Source organism: Phaenicophaeus curvirostris, chromosome 14 (genome assembly GCF_032191515.1).
Source record: "Phaenicophaeus curvirostris isolate KB17595 chromosome 14, BPBGC_Pcur_1.0, whole genome shotgun sequence".
In the NCBI taxonomy this organism is placed as follows: Eukaryota; Metazoa; Chordata; class Aves; order Cuculiformes; family Cuculidae; genus Phaenicophaeus; species Phaenicophaeus curvirostris.
In genome coordinates this window covers 12,868,385-12,884,632 of record NC_091405.1, presented here as the reverse complement: position 1 = coordinate 12,884,632, position 16,248 = coordinate 12,868,385, and the positions used below count along the sequence as shown (strand labels likewise).

Here is a 16,248-nt window from a genome sequence, read left to right as displayed (position 1 = left end):
CGGCTTCGGGGAGGCGGCGATCCCCTCACGGCCCCGCCCCCACACCCCGCGGCTCCCGCCCCGCCCCTCTCAGGGGGATCTGCCACAAAGAGAAGCCGTTTGCCCCTCACGGGTTAAGAACCGCGGCCGGGCTGCCCTCACGCCGCCGAGCCGCCCCCGCGCAGGCGCGCACAGACACGGAGCCGGGCGGAAAGACACGCCTTTATTGAGCTGCGTTCAGTGAGGGGCCGCGCCGCCCCGGGCTTCACACGGAGGTGCCTTCGGCGGGCGGCTCGGGCTGCGCCTCCTTCTTGTTGTCCTCCGGCTTCATGGCGGGGAAGAGCAGCACCTCCTGCGGACACGGACAGCGTCAGACATCATGGCCACCCCCGCCCCGCGGGAAATATCGCGAGAGCGCCCCAACCCCCGCTCTATGGAGAGACCGCCGCGGGCAAATCTCGCGAGAGCGGCTGGTCGCCGCTAGGTGGGGAGAACCCCGCCGGGCAAATCTCGCGAGATCAGCTGGGCCCCTCTATGTGGGGGGGGAACCCTGCGGGCAAATCTCGCGAGAACGGCAGTTCCCCGCTAGATGGACCGAGGCGGCAAATCTCGCGAGAGTGGCTGCACACCGCTACGTGGTGAGAACCCCGCGGGCAAATCTCGCGAGAGCTGCCGCCGGCGCGGCCCTCGGCGCCGCCCTCAGCGCCAGGGAGCGGCCTGACCCGAGCAGGGAAGCTCTTCCCCGGTGGAAGCTCTTTCCCTGCTCTCCCACGCCGCCAGCAGCAGGCACGTTTACCTTGATGTTGTTGGAGTCGGTAAGGAACATGGTGAAGCGGTCGATGCCCATGCCCCAGCCCGCAGTGGGCGGCAGCCCGTACTCCAGCGCGGTGCAGAAGTTCTCATCGATGAACATGGCCTCATCGTCACCCGCAGCTTTGGCCTAAGTGAGAAAATTAATCGTAAAAGGCGAGTTGTACAGAGCCCTGTGCAGCTGCATTAGTAACAGATTAGACAAGCTCACAGCACCCATAGAGCTGCGATCACTGGTTCAGGTTCTTTCCAAATAGCTCCAGGCTCAATTCCTTTCCAATCTGCAAGTTTTGACCACACGGCAGCAGATGCCAATGGAATAAATTCTTTCAAAGGCTTCTCAGGACTCGAGGGAATGACAGGGACACGTGCCAGGGGAGGGTTAGGTTGGATACTAGGAAAAGGTTCTTCACCCCGAGGGTGATGGAACGCTGGGAAGGAGTCATGGTCCCAAGCCTGACAATATTCCAGAAGCATTTGCACAACACTCTCAGACCCACACTGTGAATGTTTAGGGTTGTCCTGTGCAGGGACAGGAGTTGGATTTGATGTTTCTTGTAGGTTTCTTCAAACTCGGGTCATTCTAGGATTCTTTATCATTTGTCACTCCCTCTTTAATGTTCACAGAAACAATGAAGCAGAATAACTGTTCAAACCATCAGTAGTTGCTTCATGAAACAGAGCTTAGGGATTGCTTTTTTCTCCACAAGCAGAAAAATGAAAAAGTCTTCCTACACTGACATGGTAACTAACTGACCCTGATAGCCTCCCACTGCCAAAAGGAATAACAAAAACAGACTATCCAGCCCTCTCTAATTTAGAAAATGCCAAGTGTGAGTGTTGAAACAACAAACATTTTTGCTCACAGTTTCAAGGAAGACTTTGCAAGACTGTTAATGCAAACTTTCCTACTCGAGTCTGAAATCCTGAAATGCCAACTGCCGTTCTTCACCCTCATCTCCACCTTAATGTTAATTTTTCAGGCAGATTTTCATTCAAAACATGTAATCATATGACTGCAAAGCCTGGCTAAAACCATGACAGGCAGCTGCAGCAAACATGTACAACAGGCCAAACATGAAAGAAATCCGTAATGTTCATTTTGACTGAACATTCTGAAACTTACTATCAAGATAGCCAGTTAACAAAAGCCACATCACATAACTTGGTTCAGCAAATTAGGTTATTTCTTACACGCCATTCAAACTCTTACCAGACAGGAAAATTTAAGAACTTCGAAGTATAATGTTGTATGACTACATAAACATCTAACTGAGGAAAAGTAACTTTTGACTTGAGCAAGACAGAGAAAACACTTTGCACATTTGCTTTTTTTAATATTAGTTCTTCATGTAGAGTAAAAGGAAAGATATTCCAAAATAAAGTCACACTACTAAAAAAACCTCATCAGCAAGTGTTTTGACTTGTTTACCTTAGAAAGCAAGGTTCTTTTATAAGGAATGAGGTTTTAATCACAGGCTTTCATTTGAGTGAGAAATACTTGCTCAAAGTAATAAGGGCCCTTTTCAGGAGTAGGGACTAAGAACAGATTTGGAATAGACACAGGTAACATTCTTTGCTTATCACCGATTCACTATCGGCAAGACTCCATACCTTGGCCTGATCCTCAAAAAGCTGCCGCTGCCGGAAAGGATCATTAAGTTCTGTGTATGCATTGCACACTTCCTTCTTCATTACAAAGAGTTCAAAACGTTCTGTTAGTCCCGGAAGAGAGCGATGCCTAGGTCAAGGTGACAGAACAACCATACCTTCAAATAAACATCTTTACAGAAGCAAGGAGCACATACATTACTTCAGGGGAATTGCCAACACTAAGCAGTGACAACCGTCCAAACTTCAAACTACTGAGCATCAGCACACCTCTTCCCTGGATGATGGAATTCACAGCTCAGAAACCAGCGTGTATGTTGGCTGGTGTCAGAATTCACAAACTAGTATAACACATCAAAACCTCTCTTTTCACATATGTGACTTTTTACTTTCTTTATAATCAAGTAGGAACAAAAGGTTAAAAGAGTTACATCTTATGACTCATGCTCATACCATTTGGCTAGAGGACTCATGATCTGGGGGTGGTCACAGATGAATGTAGGGTTGATACATGTGACTTCCAGGAATTCACCAACTAACTGGGAAAACGAAAGCAAAACAATTATGTCGAATACAATATCACTTGCCAAGCGCTGCCTTCCCCAAACATTCTGCTTCCCTTTCTTCACTAACTGGAGAGGGTATTATAAAACTGAAAAGCTTCCCAACTAATAATTCCTTATCATGATACTGCCTTCATTAACAAAGGGTGCATGTCCTAGCTGGATAAGAGAAACAACATAGCTAAAAGCAATAACATAATTCAAAACAAACATTCCAACATAAGCCAACAGGAAAAGCAGCAGAAAAACAGCTAGTGGAGCACTGGAACAGGCTCCCCAGGGAAGCAGTCACCGTGCCAAGTCTCACAACACTCAAGAAGCATTTGGACAACGCCCTGGGACACACAGTGTGAATGTTGAGATTGTCCTGTGCAGGGGCAGGAGCCGGACTCCGTGATCTTTGTGGGTCCCTTCCAATTCAAGATGTTCTAGGAGTCTATGAGCTACCAGGCAATGTTTTGGGCACAAAGGAAAAGACTTGATACAGTTGACGGAAGAAGAACTATATGGTAAGTCTACCAGTTTGGTAAGGTAGTTACAAATGCACAGATCTCAGACAAAACTGACACAAGACAAAGCAGATCTGCTTTAAGCGCAAAGAGACTAGTTATCAAACTAAAGTCCTCTAGTACTCACATTAAGCAGGCATCAGGATACTACATTTTGGTGTACACAACACAAAAAAAGTTTTTTACGCAGTAAGTTTTCTCATTGTGCTACAGAAACAGCAAAAATGCATTTCAGTGTGTTTTCCCAGACACAGCTAAACTTTTACTTGGAAGAGACTTCTGTTGATACAGCAGAACCTCAGCAACATTAGAATTATAAAAACATGACCTTTACTTACTCTGTCAAGAAGCCTGGCTGTTGTCCTGGGAGGTGGGCACTCAACATTTCTCTCTGCACAGAGGTCATCAAAGAACTTGCGAGTTTCTGAAATAGTTGTAGACAAAAACTGGAAAACACACCCAGGCAAACATGTTTTTTTCTTTCTGCACCCTTCAGTGTGTCTTAAGAGTTATTTCTAAGATCTTAATGGTTTACGTCATGGAAAGCATTGAGCTTTAATGTCAAAGGCAAATATAGTTTTTGTGTATTAATCGGCTTACACTAAAACATGTTCTTTTCTATTTCAGAAACTTGGCAACTGTTGAGCACAGCTGCACAAGGCTGCTGGATATTATTATCTGGGGAAAAGCAAAAATCAAAAAAAAAGTTTATGAACTTGTTTCCTTATGGCTCTGGACTCCAGGAATAAAATGGCACGTACACACGTCTTGAAGACAGCGCAAAATAATTCTGCTCCTCACCTATGATCACAGGCATGGAGACTAAACTGCATGAAAGAAAGACAGAAGAAATAGGAAAGAAAAAGCTGGGTCTCTTTAATAGATGAAGAACTCCCCTAGTCATACCTCTTGAGTACATATCATCTCATATACTCAAAGGAAGAGGCAAAAGGGTCAGATCCTGCCAAAGACTGCAAGGCATTAAGGATTCTTTATGGGCTCTTGGGTAACAGACAAAACCAGAGAAAAGCAATCTCATGTGTTAATACCACCTCAAAAAAGCAGCTGACAGACTCGATAATCCAAGAGGTCTTTTTCAGCCTGGTGGTTCTATGACCTTTTGCCCTCTTTCTTATTGGGAAGAAGTATACCATGTTCATACTCAGCATCTGACCTTCAGTTTCAAAATGCTCAGCAGGTGGAAATTTCACTCCCAGGGCCTTCTCCAGATCACGGACCATGCTAATGCGCCGAAAGGGAGGGGTAAAATCTATCTCATAGGCCTGTCCATCTGGACCATCTGGATGATAAGTAATCTTGTAGCTTCCAGTAATATGTTTCACCATCCCTAAAACAAGGAATCTGAAGTTTAGAAGAAGAGCATACCACATAATATGCAATTCTTTTAGAGATTCTTACTCTTTTTAAATTAATATCACATACGTCACCTGAAAGCATCTTCTCTGTAATTTCCATCAAGTCATGGTAGTCTGCATATGCCATATAGAATTCACAAGTTGTGAACTCAGGGTTGTGAGTCAAATCAATTCCCTCATTCCGAAACTGACGCCCAATTTCATACACTCTGTCCATGCCTCCAACCACCAACATCTAAACAAAAAGAAATCCTAGTAAATTTCAAAAGAACTAAAGAGAGCTCAAACACACAAAACTGCAAGACATCTCCTTCAAGACACATTTGTTTCCTCCAATTCAATGAATACACCTTCTTCAAGAAGATTTAATCTTCATTTTACCTACATTTAATGTTTTAGAATATGATCGCAACAGTCTGAAGAACACAGGTGTAGCCATGAGGTGCTTGTATTTTACCTTATGGTAAAGCTCTGGAGCAATTCTCATATATAAATTCATATCCAGCTCATTGTGGTACGTGATAAAAGGTCTTGCCACGGCTCCACCTGGGATTATATTCATCATAGGAGTTTCAATCTGTAAAATAATAATAAAAGCAATTAATTTAACAGTGGCATAAATATTTCCAGGCTCCTACCTCAATGCCCTGCTCTCATCTAATGAGCTGGCAATGTGTGCTTGCAGCCCAGAAAGCCAACCGTAACCTCATTTCTTGCATATGAGCCTAAATATAAGGCTTCCTTTAAGTTGAAAAGCTCGAAACACATTCAGTATGCAGAGAAATAAACACCAAAGCTTACCTCAAGGAAGCCCAATTCATCCAGAAAGCTCCGCATATACGTAATGATCTTTGCACGGGTTATAAATTTCTGTCTCACATAATCATTAAGAATTAAATCCAAGTATCTCTGACGATACCTAGTTTCCTGGAAAGAACAAGCATCTTTAAAACAAGCTAGACAAAATGTGACTGATCTCACATGCAGATATAAGAGGTCATCAATTCAGACCTGTCTGTTAAACTCCCTCTAAGCGTATGACAGGTATGACACGTACCTTATCTTTGAGGCCGAAGTGAAGATGAGGCAACATGTGCAGGCATGGAGCCAACAGAGTTATTTCAGTAGGAATAATACTCAGTTCTCCTTTCTTGGTTTTCCCAGGATTCCCCTCTACGCCAATAATGTCTCCACGACGCAGTTTGTTGTTAATGCGTACATACTCTTCCTCAGATTTGTAAAGGCTGTAATTACAACACCAATGTAAGCAGTTCTGTTTAACATTCAACATTCCAAACTATCCTGCAAGTTTCTCCCCAGGCCAAATCCTTTAAAAAATGATTCTTCTAGCAAGGAAGCCAATCACAACATTCTAAGCAAAAGGTTACCTGGCTGCCTAGGCCAACCCACAAACAGTCTAAGGAAATGAAGGAACAGAAAGCTGAAACACAGATCTTCAGGCCCCAGAATGCAGTTCAGTTTAGAACGTTGCTGGGAATACCCCTATTACCTGGAGTTCGCCATGACCTGCAACTTGACTCCTTCACCGCGAAGATCATAGAAAATCAGCTTCCCTCCAGACGCACGCTTTGCATGGATTCGACCTAAATATCAAAGCATGGAGGACATCAGGAAAAGAACCCCTAGCAGAAAGGATGCAGGGGCAAAAGTCACAGTATTATCGCTTGAACAAGGAATCACGGGCTCTGACCTGATCACCAACTGTGAAAGTGAAACACTTAACTCTCAAAATTAATGCCAGTGCATAAAAGATGAAATAACTTTGGGCCTTGGAACCCATAATACAATCTGATCTTGTTGCTGCATGGGTTCACTCAGTCAGAAAGGACGTGTCCTGAATAGTCTAACACTGCTACAGATCTCACGACCGAGTAAAGGGGGATCAGCAAAATCTGAACAGACTAAAAGTGGCTAAGACTTGGCTTAGCAAAGCAACAGGTCACACTTCTGTGTCCCAGGTAAGCCTTTACCTGACACTCTCACAGTCACGTCTTTCAGGTGATCTCCTGGCTGCAGGTGATTGTACTTCTCTATAAAATCTGAGAGAGAAATGGTTACGTGGAACTTGTGGGGATAGGGATCTTCATTGGTGCCCTTCAGCTGCTGGATTGCCTGACTACGGATCTTGAAGTATTGCTGTTGCCAGGAAAAAACAAAACCAAATTATTTCCTTGAGAAACCGAAACTGTTTTACAGGTCATAAATTAAAACACAGCTCCCCTAATACAGGAATACGTGGGTCTCTCCCTTTAAAACCATTTAGTTTCCCTTGGATAAAAAAATTCCAATGTAAATCAGTAACATTTATTCTCAGGACAGTAACAAGTACAAGGCCAGGCACTCACATTTGGATCCAAGCTTTCCTCATCAGCACCGATGTTACTCTCGGAGTTAGAAGTAAAGGAAGTTTTATTTGACTGCTTTTCACTTTGCTCTTTCTGCTTTGCCTCTTTTTCAGCTATTTTTTTCTCAGCCTTTAAACGCCTCTTCAGCTCACTGCAAGAGAGAAGGAAACCAGATGGAGCAGCTGTTGGATGCTTCTACAGGGAAGCACTTAGCAGGATTCTGCCAAAAGCTTACAGTGAAAACACCCCTGTAATCTCGCTGACTCTGCCAAAACAATCAAACTCTCATAATAATCTGTGAGCACATTTAAACATTTTCTTTTCTGAACTTTTTCAGTTCGCCTCTTATGAGACTTCTCTGACTCTGCCCAGAACAGTTAAACTCTGTCACAGGGACTCCTGAGCACGTTTAAGCACGTTTCTTCTTTGAACTCTCAGATCATCTGAGATTTCTCTGACTCTGATAAAACCAAACTCTGCCACAATAATCCTTGAATATGTTTAAGCATTTTCCTACTTGAACTCTTCTTCACCTTTTATGAGGTTTCTCTGACTCTGCCCAAACTGATCAAACTCTGTCACAATAACCTGTAAGCCCATTTAAGCTTTTTCTTCTTCAAACTCTCTCAGTTTGTCTTACTTTTCTGACTCTGCCCAAAAGAGTTAAACTCTGTCAATACGCTCCCTGATCACATTTAAGAATTTTCTTCTTTGAACTTTTTCACCTTTTCTGAGGTTTCTGATTCTGCCCAAACCAATCAAACCGCCACAACAACCCGTGAGCCCCATTTATGCATTTTTTTTCCTGAGAGAGCTGGGGTTGTTCAGCCTGGAGAAGAGGAGGCTGGGGGGAGACCTCATTGCTCTCTACAACTACCTGAAAGGAGGTTGTGGAGAGGAGGGAGCTGGGCTCTTCTCCCAAGTGACAGGGGACAGGATGAGAGGGAATGGCCTCAAGCTCCGCCAGGGGAGGTTTAGGCTGGACATTAGGAAAAGATTTTTCACAGAAATGGTCACTGGGCACTGGCAGAGGCTGCCCAGGGAGGGGGTTGAGTCACCTTCCCTGGAGGGGTTTAAGGCACGGGTGGACGAGGCGCTGAGGGACATGGTTTAGTGTTTGATGGGAATGGTTGGGCTCGATCCGATGGGTCTTTTCCAACCTGGCGATTCCATGACCGCTCAGAGAAGGTCGCGACCCGCGCCCAGCACCGCGCCGGCTCCCGGGGCCGCGCCCCCCGCCCCCCGGGCACGCGGCGGGCCGCGAGGCACCGACCTGCAGTGTCGGCTGAGGGCCCGGCAGGCGCGGAGCCGCGCGGCGGCGAGCATGGGGCCCCCCGCGCTCCGCTCTCCTCTCTCCTCCCCGTCCCGGCGCCGCCGCCCCGAGCCCCCCGCCCGCCCTCCCTCACTTTTTGCTGAGGCGCCCCTCGCTCTCCGCCGCCGCCTCCTCCATGTCCGTCTTCCCTTCCGGCCGCGCCTGCGCGCCGGGCGCGGCGATGGCGGGGAGGCGCGGGTCGCCGGGGCGCTCGCTCTTCGTGCGGGACGACGGGAGCCCGATGCGCTTCTACGTGCGGCCGGGGCCGGCGAAGCTGCGGCTGGCGCCGCTGGTGCTGGCGGGCGGCGGGCGGCTGTGCCGCGTGCAGGAGCCGGGCGCGGTGCCGCTGGCGCAGCCCGGCGAGGCGGCGCCCGCGGGGGCCGTGTCCGCCGACTTCGTCACCGAGTGCGTGCGGCGCAACCGCCGCCTGCCGATCGAGCCCTTCCGCCTGCCCGCTCCGGCTCCGGCTCCGTCGTCGACGTCGTCGTCGTCTTCTTCGTCGTCGTCCTCGTCGCCCGCCTCGCCGCCGCGGGGCCGCCTGGCGTTCTCGGCGGCGGAGGACGCGGCGCTGCTGCGGGCGGTGCGGGGCCGCGCCGGGGCCGGGGGGCGCGCGCTGTGGCGGGAGCTGGAGCGGCGCGCGCTCACGCGGCACAGCTGGCAGGCGATGCGCGAGCGGTACCGGCGGCACCTGCGGCCCCGCGGTGAGAGGGGCGGGGGGCGGGGGGGCGGCCTCGGCGCGCTTTATAACGGCCGGAGGGGCGGTGGCCGGGAGGAGGGAGCTGGGCTCTGCTCCCCAGGGACGGGACGAGGGGGAACGGCCTCCAGCTCCGCCAGGGGAGGGGCGGGCTAGAGCGCGGGAGGAAAGTTTTCACACAAAGGGTCGTGGGGCGCTGGCAGAGGCGGCTCGGGGAGGGGGTGCAGTCACCAGCCCTGCAGGGGTTTAGGAGACGGGTAGAGGAGGTGCTCTGGGACATGGGTTAGTGGCAGATGGGGACGGTAGGAGTCGATGATCCAACAGGCCTTTTCCACCTCGTGGTTCTGTGATTGTATGAAGATGGGGAGTGGGAGCAGGGGCAGGGCAGGCCGGGGTTAGCGGGGACAAAACGGGGAGCAGAGGAGGGGAATGGGGTGTGTGGCCAAGGGAAAATGGGGAACGGGGAGGAGTGGGGAGGTTATCATAGAATCTCAGAATAGTTTGGGGTGGAAGGGGCCTTAAAGCCCATCTACTTCCACCCCCCCTGCCCTGGGCAGGGACACCTCCCAGCAGACAAGGCTGCCCAAGCCCCATCCAACCTGCCCTTGAACACCTCCAGGAATGGGGCAGCCACAGCTTCCCTGGACAACCTGGGCCAGGGCCTCCCCACCCTCATGATGAAGAAATTCCTCCTTTTGTCTAGTCTGAATCTGCCCCTCTCCAGTTTACACCCATCGCCTCTCGTTCTGTCACTACAAGCCTTTGTAAACAGTCCCTCCCCAGCTTTCTTGTAGCCCCTTTCATCAATGGGGTTAAGAGGGATGGGGTGGGGGCTGTAGGGGAAGAGGGGAGCAGGGGGCACCACCAGGAGAAAACGGGGACCAGGTATAGCAGGAACCGGGATGGGGGGGAGGTTGTGTGTGCCCGCGTGCGGGGTCTGGGACCTGCCATGTCCCCACTCACCCCTGTGTGTTCCCACAGAGTCCCACCAGGCTCAGCAGCCCCTCCGGAGCCCGGGTCTGTTCGAGGCAGCAAATCAGGAGTTTGAAAGCACAGAGGTGAGGCTCTCCTTGTCCCAGCCTGCACACCTGTGACTGCCCCGTTCCTGGGAACGCTCATGGTCAGGTTGGACAGGGCTCTGAGCAACCTGATCTACTAGAAGATGTGTCTGCTCACCGCAGGGGACCTTTAGCAGTCCCTTCCCAACCCAAACCATTCTATGAGTCTAACTCATCATTAATTTCTTAAATGACTTGGCACCACAACAGAAGCCTCACGTGAGCCACGTGGCTCATGATGAAACATGCCAAACTGCAGCACATTCTCTTAGTTTGATTCCCCGCTCAAGTCAGCTCAAGGAAGTTAATGTGACAGTTATTACATTAAAAGCTGTTTGGCAAATGGAAGTCACCTTTCACTTCAGGCATAAAATGTTCACGCAGTTGCATTAACCAATCACAGAACAGCTTGGGCTGAAAGGGATGTTAAAGCCCATCCAGTTCCAATCCACTGCCACGGGCATAGATACCTCTCACTGGATCCTGTTGCTTAAAGCCCCATTTAACCTGGCCTCGAACACCTCCAGGGATGGGGCAGCTACGACTTCTCTGGGCAGCCTGTGCCAGTGCTTCACCACTCCCCTCCCAGGAAAAAATATCTTCCTAATATCTGATTTAAACCTCTCCTCTTTCAGCTCTAAAACATTTCTCCTCATTCTGTCCCTGCCCTCCCTGGTAAAGAGCCCCTCCCCAGATCTTCTGTAGACCTCTTAAGCACTAGGAGGCTGCTATAAGGTGTTCCTGGAGCCTTCTCTAAGCTGAACAAACCTGTTTTACTTTTGCTTTTTATATTTAGTTTGTTCAAATTCTCCTTCATAGTTCATCTTATTCTGTGATCTTGTACATCCTCATTAACACATATAGCTTCACATCAGTCACTGAATTTTACTATGCTTAGTAATTTCTGATTTTTTTATATACTGCAAAGTCACAGTGGAAGGTGGTTGAGTAGCAGTGATAGAAGAAACTTGCCAGAAAATTCCATGTCTAATTGATGACTCTACTTCTCTTACTTTTAGTCAGGAAGTGATGCTTCAGATGTTTCAGAAGACCTTTCTGCACAAACTGGAGAGCAAAAGTCCCCAGGAGAAACAGCATCTGGTTTGAGAACTGGACCAGAGGACTCTGCTCTCCCTGACACTCAATTACAAAGGGAAGAAAGACCAACAAGGATGTGCTGTTCTTCCAGTGAGGTAGGAGAAGTAGTGAAAACTATGCAGCACTTCATGGAGAAGTTTGGCATGGACCTATTAACTGTTACACAGGCCTTTCTGAAGAACAGCGGGGAAGTGGAACCTACTTTACAGTTTTTGGAGACGGGGCGGCGCCTAGATGGGTACCCTGTATGGAGCAGAGAAGATGACTTGGAATTGCAAAAAGATGATGAACATGTCAGAAATAAATTAATAGCAAAATTTGGAGCTGAAAACGTAGCAAAGCGGGTAGCATTTAGGAAAAATTAGATAGAAAAGCAGAGATCCTACTGATCTAGGACTGTGGTAGAACTTAAAAAAAGAAAGTAATTTCAGAAATGCAAGTGTGATGGAAAATTTAATGCAACATTCTGATGTTTCAGAAATGCTTTAAAATAATATGTTAACAAAAGGCGGATTTTCTATTTGATTTTTATGTGTAATACTGAGTATGGCACCAAAAAACCAAAACCGTTTTATATTATGCAGTGTTTTGCTGAACAGGTCATTCCTGCTGAAGTAGTGAAAATTATTTGTTACTGCTCGTACTGATTTCTTGAGACTTGTGTGGAAGACCAGACAAGCATTTTACAAGAGAGTGCAAATAAACACAGCAAATAAAATAGTAAGATTTTTAAAAGATTAGAAACTTTACCAGCCAGAGAATGCTGCCGACTGATAAACATTTGAGAATTCTAAATCTTCAAGGCCAGTTGGCAACATTGCTAAAAAAATTATGGGAGTTGCCTTATATTCCATTGTTGATCTTTCTTCCGCTCTAAATCGTTATCTTCCTTTTCAGAGGAAAGAGCTTGGCAGATGGACAGGCGTCTACATAAATAGTCTCTCTACAGTTAAATCTTAAGCGTTTCTTCAACGATTATTAAAAAAAAGGTAGTCTCAACATTTCAGGGCCACTCTTGAATTTGAACTTGAATTTCCTAGGCTCTAATGCAAGCCATCAGACTTCTTATTTTTTTCACCTGTGCAATTCAAGCCACACAAGGACAACTTGGACTGCCAGGAAGCATGGGGCCTCACCAAAGCAGGACCTACTCTTTGAGAGCCTTTACACTCTCAGAACCTGGGTCAGTTTTCATGTAGGCTTGCTTCTAAGCATTTAATAAGGTGTCTTGTGATGCTTGCAGTGGTAAATTCCTCCCAACAGACTTAATTTTCTCAAAAATCTTGAAGCTGTCTACACTTAGTAACCCCCATCCTGCTCAGGGGGCTCCTGCATGCAGAAGGAGATGTCTGAAGTAGAGAACAAAGATAATGTAATGACTTGGCCAGAGTTGCTTTAAATAACGTGGCCTCACATTTTAACTGTTCTCCTCAAAATCATCTCCGTCCCGACACTGGGAGATTTATGTCTCATCTAAGTAAGTCCAAGTGCTGAGACCTACCAATGCCTTGTCCCTTACTGTCCCATAAGGATTATCTCTGTCCCAGCAAGATGCCCTTGGAAGGAGTCACTGGACTCCCAGCTTCACGTGATTAGAGTTTTAACTTTTTGGATCCTGCTATTTCTTTTCAGAAAATACATCCTTGCAAAGGCATGTTTTCAACTGGAAAAACTGAGACAGAGTGCAGTGTTCAGGGCGGCTCCTTGCTTCTTGGCCTGCTCAAGCCAAAAAAAGAAAACCGAAACCAAAGCTAAAACATAATTGCAAACAGAACTTTTTGTCCTGCACTGAGTAATAGTTACGGGAAATCAGTTGGTGTAGGGGAATTGAATTCTGGCAGAGAACCAGAACAATTCACGGCCAGCATCCTGAGCGTTACTTGACCAAGATGACTGGAAATGCTTTAGGCTAAGGGCAAATAAATTCCTCTTGACAAAAGTGCTGTGGGTTTGACTTTAAGATTTCATAAATCCAGGCTTTGAGAAGCAAGAGGGGACTGGAAGAATGAACCAGGCCAAGCAATATCAGGGTAGTTTATATAGCATGACACTTAATGTCAAGCCACCCCCCGCTTCTGTTTTTAGTACAAGTTGAGATGGGTCCCGAGCGCAAGGATTAGCAGTAATACTTCCCAGCGCTGGCAGATCTTTGGATAGAGTTTTAGCTCAACTGTCAGCAAAGATGAGGTGCAGCTGCAGAGTTTAGAAGCAGGAGTACATACCTTTTTTTTCTCCAAGGTTCAGGTTGCACTGTGTTTCAAGGCTTTCCATCAGGCATGTTTTGACGAATCAGAACCAGAAGCATTTTAATTGTGAGAACAAAGGAAGCATTTCAGCCTGATGATAGGTTTTCTGTTGTTCAACAAAACATTATCCTGAGTGAAGTTAGTACATGAAGTCCAGACTAAAGAAGCTATTAACAGTACACTGTTGTTATTTCATAATTGGGCTTTAAAATAGCCACACTTAATTACACTGAAAGTTGGGAAGTACAGAAGAACTTTAATAATTGTTATTAGTTTGTTAAAATACCATTTCATCTTATTTCTGTAAAGGTTCAATTCTCAAATCCTCATCGCATTTCCTTATATTTACTTGTATTTGGAGGGAGATTTCAGATACCCCAAGCAGAATTGATTCTTCCACCAGTTAGACCCTTACCATAGAGGAAGTGCTATGAGCAGCACATTGCCGTAGAAGCCAAGGAGCTCCCTTGAGCTGTGAGGGTCCAAGAGAAGTGTCCCCCAAAGCCTGCCAAGGCTATTAAGGCAAGCTTCTAGGATGTTACTTACATAGGCTGCTGCTTTTCACTGTGGAAAATACATAGACAGAAACTTGGACATCACTCTATACAGTTTTTCTCTGGGTTTTCCAGATCGAGTTGTCACAAAAAAAACAAATAACCAGGAAACATCTGGCATCTTTCTACAATATGTTTAGAAACTATGCAGCGATAGTATATGTTGAAATGTCTTAGTTGCTGCGACTTTTCTTTACTGGTTTGAGCAAATTCAGGCTCTTGCCCTTCCAGGCTGCTGTAGAAGCCACCAGCTTCTATGCCAGTGGGCCACTCATAGCACTTCCCTTTGACTCCTTTCTCTACATTCCCTTCTCTCTGGCATCAAACGTAACCTATCCACTTTCAATCTCAGTGCGTTTCTCAGCCCTTAATCCTTCCCTCTCCTCACAAAATCAGTCCTGAGTACTTGGGTCCTGCGCCTGCTCACTTCATGACAGCGTTCCTTGTCTGTTACTCCTTTATCTAAGGTCCTTGATGTGTTCTGTTGTGCACTTCACTCCAGGGAAGAGTTCTTCAATGAATCTTCAGGGACCCCCCTCATCCTGAAGCCTGCAGCTCTCACCACAGAGCTGGCAGGGTCTCTTCCCACAGCCAGACCCACCCACCCCCCAGCATCTTGGCTGTCTCCCACTGCCTCCCCAACTCCCCAGTCCTCCAGTTCCCCTCCTGGTTCTGGACAGCCCCCACCCCTTCCACCTCTCCCTTCTCCATCTCATGGGCCAGCACCTTCCTCTTCTTGTAGAGCTTCCTCAGACCAGCCCCTCACACCCCCTCAGCATTTGGTGCAGCACTGGGTCGATTCCAAACAGAGACTTGGATTAATTACGCTCTCATTTAATTAACAAAAGCCTGCAGTGAGCAAAGGGGCAGAGGTCACTTGTGCGAGGGCAGACCCTGGAGGTAGTACACCCAGGAGACACCCCCCCTGCCAGCACCCCGGGGGAACACCACCATCTTGGTGGTGATGGGGGCTGGGCCACCCTCGAAGGAGACGGCGATGAGGGTGGTCATCTTAGCATGCAAGCTCTCTGGGGCCCTCACGGTGAAGGCCGGGTGCTCCACCACATACTGGAAGGTGGTGGGCTGCAGGAAGACATTCTTGAAGGGAATGGAGGTGGTGTCACCAGCGTGGATGGAGAAGGGGCCCTGGGGCTTGGGCGGGAGGGCGAGGCCAATGAGGGGGATGCTGTACTCCCCGGCAAGGGAGGACGAGAGCTGGAGCGTGGCCCTGGCTTCGCCCAGCTGGCAGGGCTCATAGGTTACCTCCACGCTCACCTCTGAGCCCCCTGGGCTGGCAGGGGCCATTGTCATGGTTTTCTCTGTCTGGAAGTCAGCAGAGTTGGTCTGCAGAGAGAAGAGAAGAGAAGACTGTGTCGGAGAGGTCACAAAAGCAGAGCCGGCACCTTGGGAAGAAACCAAGGGTTCCCACCATCACAGTGGCCAGAGTCCCAGGCCTTTGCACCTGGCCCTTCAACACCCTGCCCGTGGTGACCGAGTGCCCATGATGGGTGGCCACAGGGGCTGCCCAAGCATGCCAAACAGGGACAACCCTGCACCCAACCCCCAGAGATCTCACTGCCAAAGCTGAGGTTTAAGGTGGAACCTGCGAAAACAGCTCCAACAAGGAAAGCAGAGAACATCTGCAAGTGAGGACAGTCCAAGCAGGGGACACACCCAGAGATGGTGACCCCCAGGGTCATGTGGCCACCCCAGCGATGCTAAGCCAAGTTGGAGGGACAGGGTCGGGCTGATGGTGGCCATATGAACTGCCCCCCCTCTAGAGCCCAGGGGAGGCTGGGGTCACCTGCAGGCAGTAGTCTGTCTTCTGCCGGGCGTAATTCATGATTTTGGCACTGATGGTCTGACTGGAGCCCAGTGTGGTGCAGAAATGGAGGGGCTTCTCCGGCTTGCTCATGGTGGCTGTCAGGTGCAGGTTGTAGTAGAAAGAGCCCAAGTTGCTGCTCTGGAGCACCAGGCGCCCAGTGCTCTTGCCCATTTTCAGGGGCTGGTACTCAAAGACAAGATTGGCCTGGGAAGAGCAGAGGGTAAAAGTCACTGGGTCAGGCAGAGAT

The 16,248-nt window shown here is 48.3% G+C and overlaps 3 protein-coding genes across 4 annotated transcripts in view; 1 reads left to right on the top strand and 2 right to left on the bottom strand.

The window, feature by feature from the left end:
• Positions 1-189: 189 nt before the first annotated feature.
• Positions 190-8,751, bottom strand: KARS1 (lysyl-tRNA synthetase 1). 2 transcript variants are annotated; one of them, XM_069868720.1, is made up of 14 exons: positions 8,621-8,751; positions 7,215-7,365; positions 6,840-7,005; positions 6,359-6,452; positions 5,906-6,092; positions 5,650-5,775; positions 5,306-5,425; positions 4,921-5,083; positions 4,647-4,820; positions 3,811-3,896; positions 2,854-2,939; positions 2,404-2,530; positions 776-919; positions 190-331 (listed from the first exon to the last, which is right to left on the bottom strand). In XM_069868720.1, the coding sequence occupies exons 1-14, from the start codon at positions 8,662-8,664 to the stop codon at positions 245-247; spliced, it is 1,755 nt and encodes a 584-aa protein (XP_069724821.1). In that variant the 5' UTR covers positions 8,665-8,751; the 3' UTR covers positions 190-244. The 2 variants fall into 2 exon arrangements, with proteins under 2 accessions (XP_069724821.1, XP_069724820.1); XM_069868719.1 differs by lacking the exon at positions 8,621-8,751 and adding an exon at positions 8,488-8,588.
• TERF2IP (TERF2 interacting protein) lies at positions 8,645-12,377 on the top strand. The gene is made up of 3 exons (XM_069868723.1): positions 8,645-9,227; positions 10,202-10,278; positions 11,298-12,377. Exons 1-3 carry the CDS (start codon positions 8,663-8,665, stop codon positions 11,739-11,741), a joined length of 1,086 nt encoding a protein of 361 aa, XP_069724824.1. The 5' UTR covers positions 8,645-8,662; the 3' UTR covers positions 11,742-12,377.
• Positions 12,378-15,009: 2,632 nt separating this feature from the next.
• Positions 15,010-16,248, bottom strand: part of HYDIN (HYDIN axonemal central pair apparatus protein) — a 123,993-nt gene continuing 122,754 nt past the window's right edge. Inside the window, exons 83-84 of the mRNA XM_069868809.1 lie at positions 15,981-16,205; positions 15,010-15,520 (exon numbers count right to left, since the gene is read on the bottom strand). Of these exons, the coding sequence (XP_069724910.1) occupies positions 15,050-15,520; positions 15,981-16,205 (696 nt within the window). The 3' untranslated portion in view covers positions 15,010-15,049. The remainder of the gene's footprint in view (positions 15,521-15,980; positions 16,206-16,248) is intronic.

What these genes read in the sequence shown, in the direction of transcription:
- KARS1 (XM_069868719.1), bottom strand. Translation starts at nt 8,540, where the DNA reads ATGCTCGCCGCCGCGCGGCTCCGCGCCTGCCGGGCCCTCAGCCGACAC. An exon ending in CGTGACTGTGAGAGTGTCAG is followed by an intron (nt 6,453 to 6,839) that starts GTAAAGGCTTAC and finishes TTTGATATTTAG; the next exon opens with GTCGAATCCATGCAAAGCGT. An exon ending in TACAGAGAAGATGCTTTCAG is followed by an intron (nt 4,821 to 4,920) that starts GTGACGTATGTG and finishes TCCTTGTTTTAG; the next exon opens with GGATGGTGAAACATATTACT.
- TERF2IP (XM_069868723.1), top strand. Translation starts at nt 8,663, where the DNA reads ATGTCCGTCTTCCCTTCCGGCCGCGCCTGCGCGCCGGGCGCGGCGATG. An exon ending in GCGGCACCTGCGGCCCCGCG is followed by an intron (nt 9,228 to 10,201) that starts GTGAGAGGGGCG and finishes GTGTTCCCACAG; the next exon opens with AGTCCCACCAGGCTCAGCAG. An exon ending in AGGAGTTTGAAAGCACAGAG is followed by an intron (nt 10,279 to 11,297) that starts GTGAGGCTCTCC and finishes TCTTACTTTTAG; the next exon opens with TCAGGAAGTGATGCTTCAGA.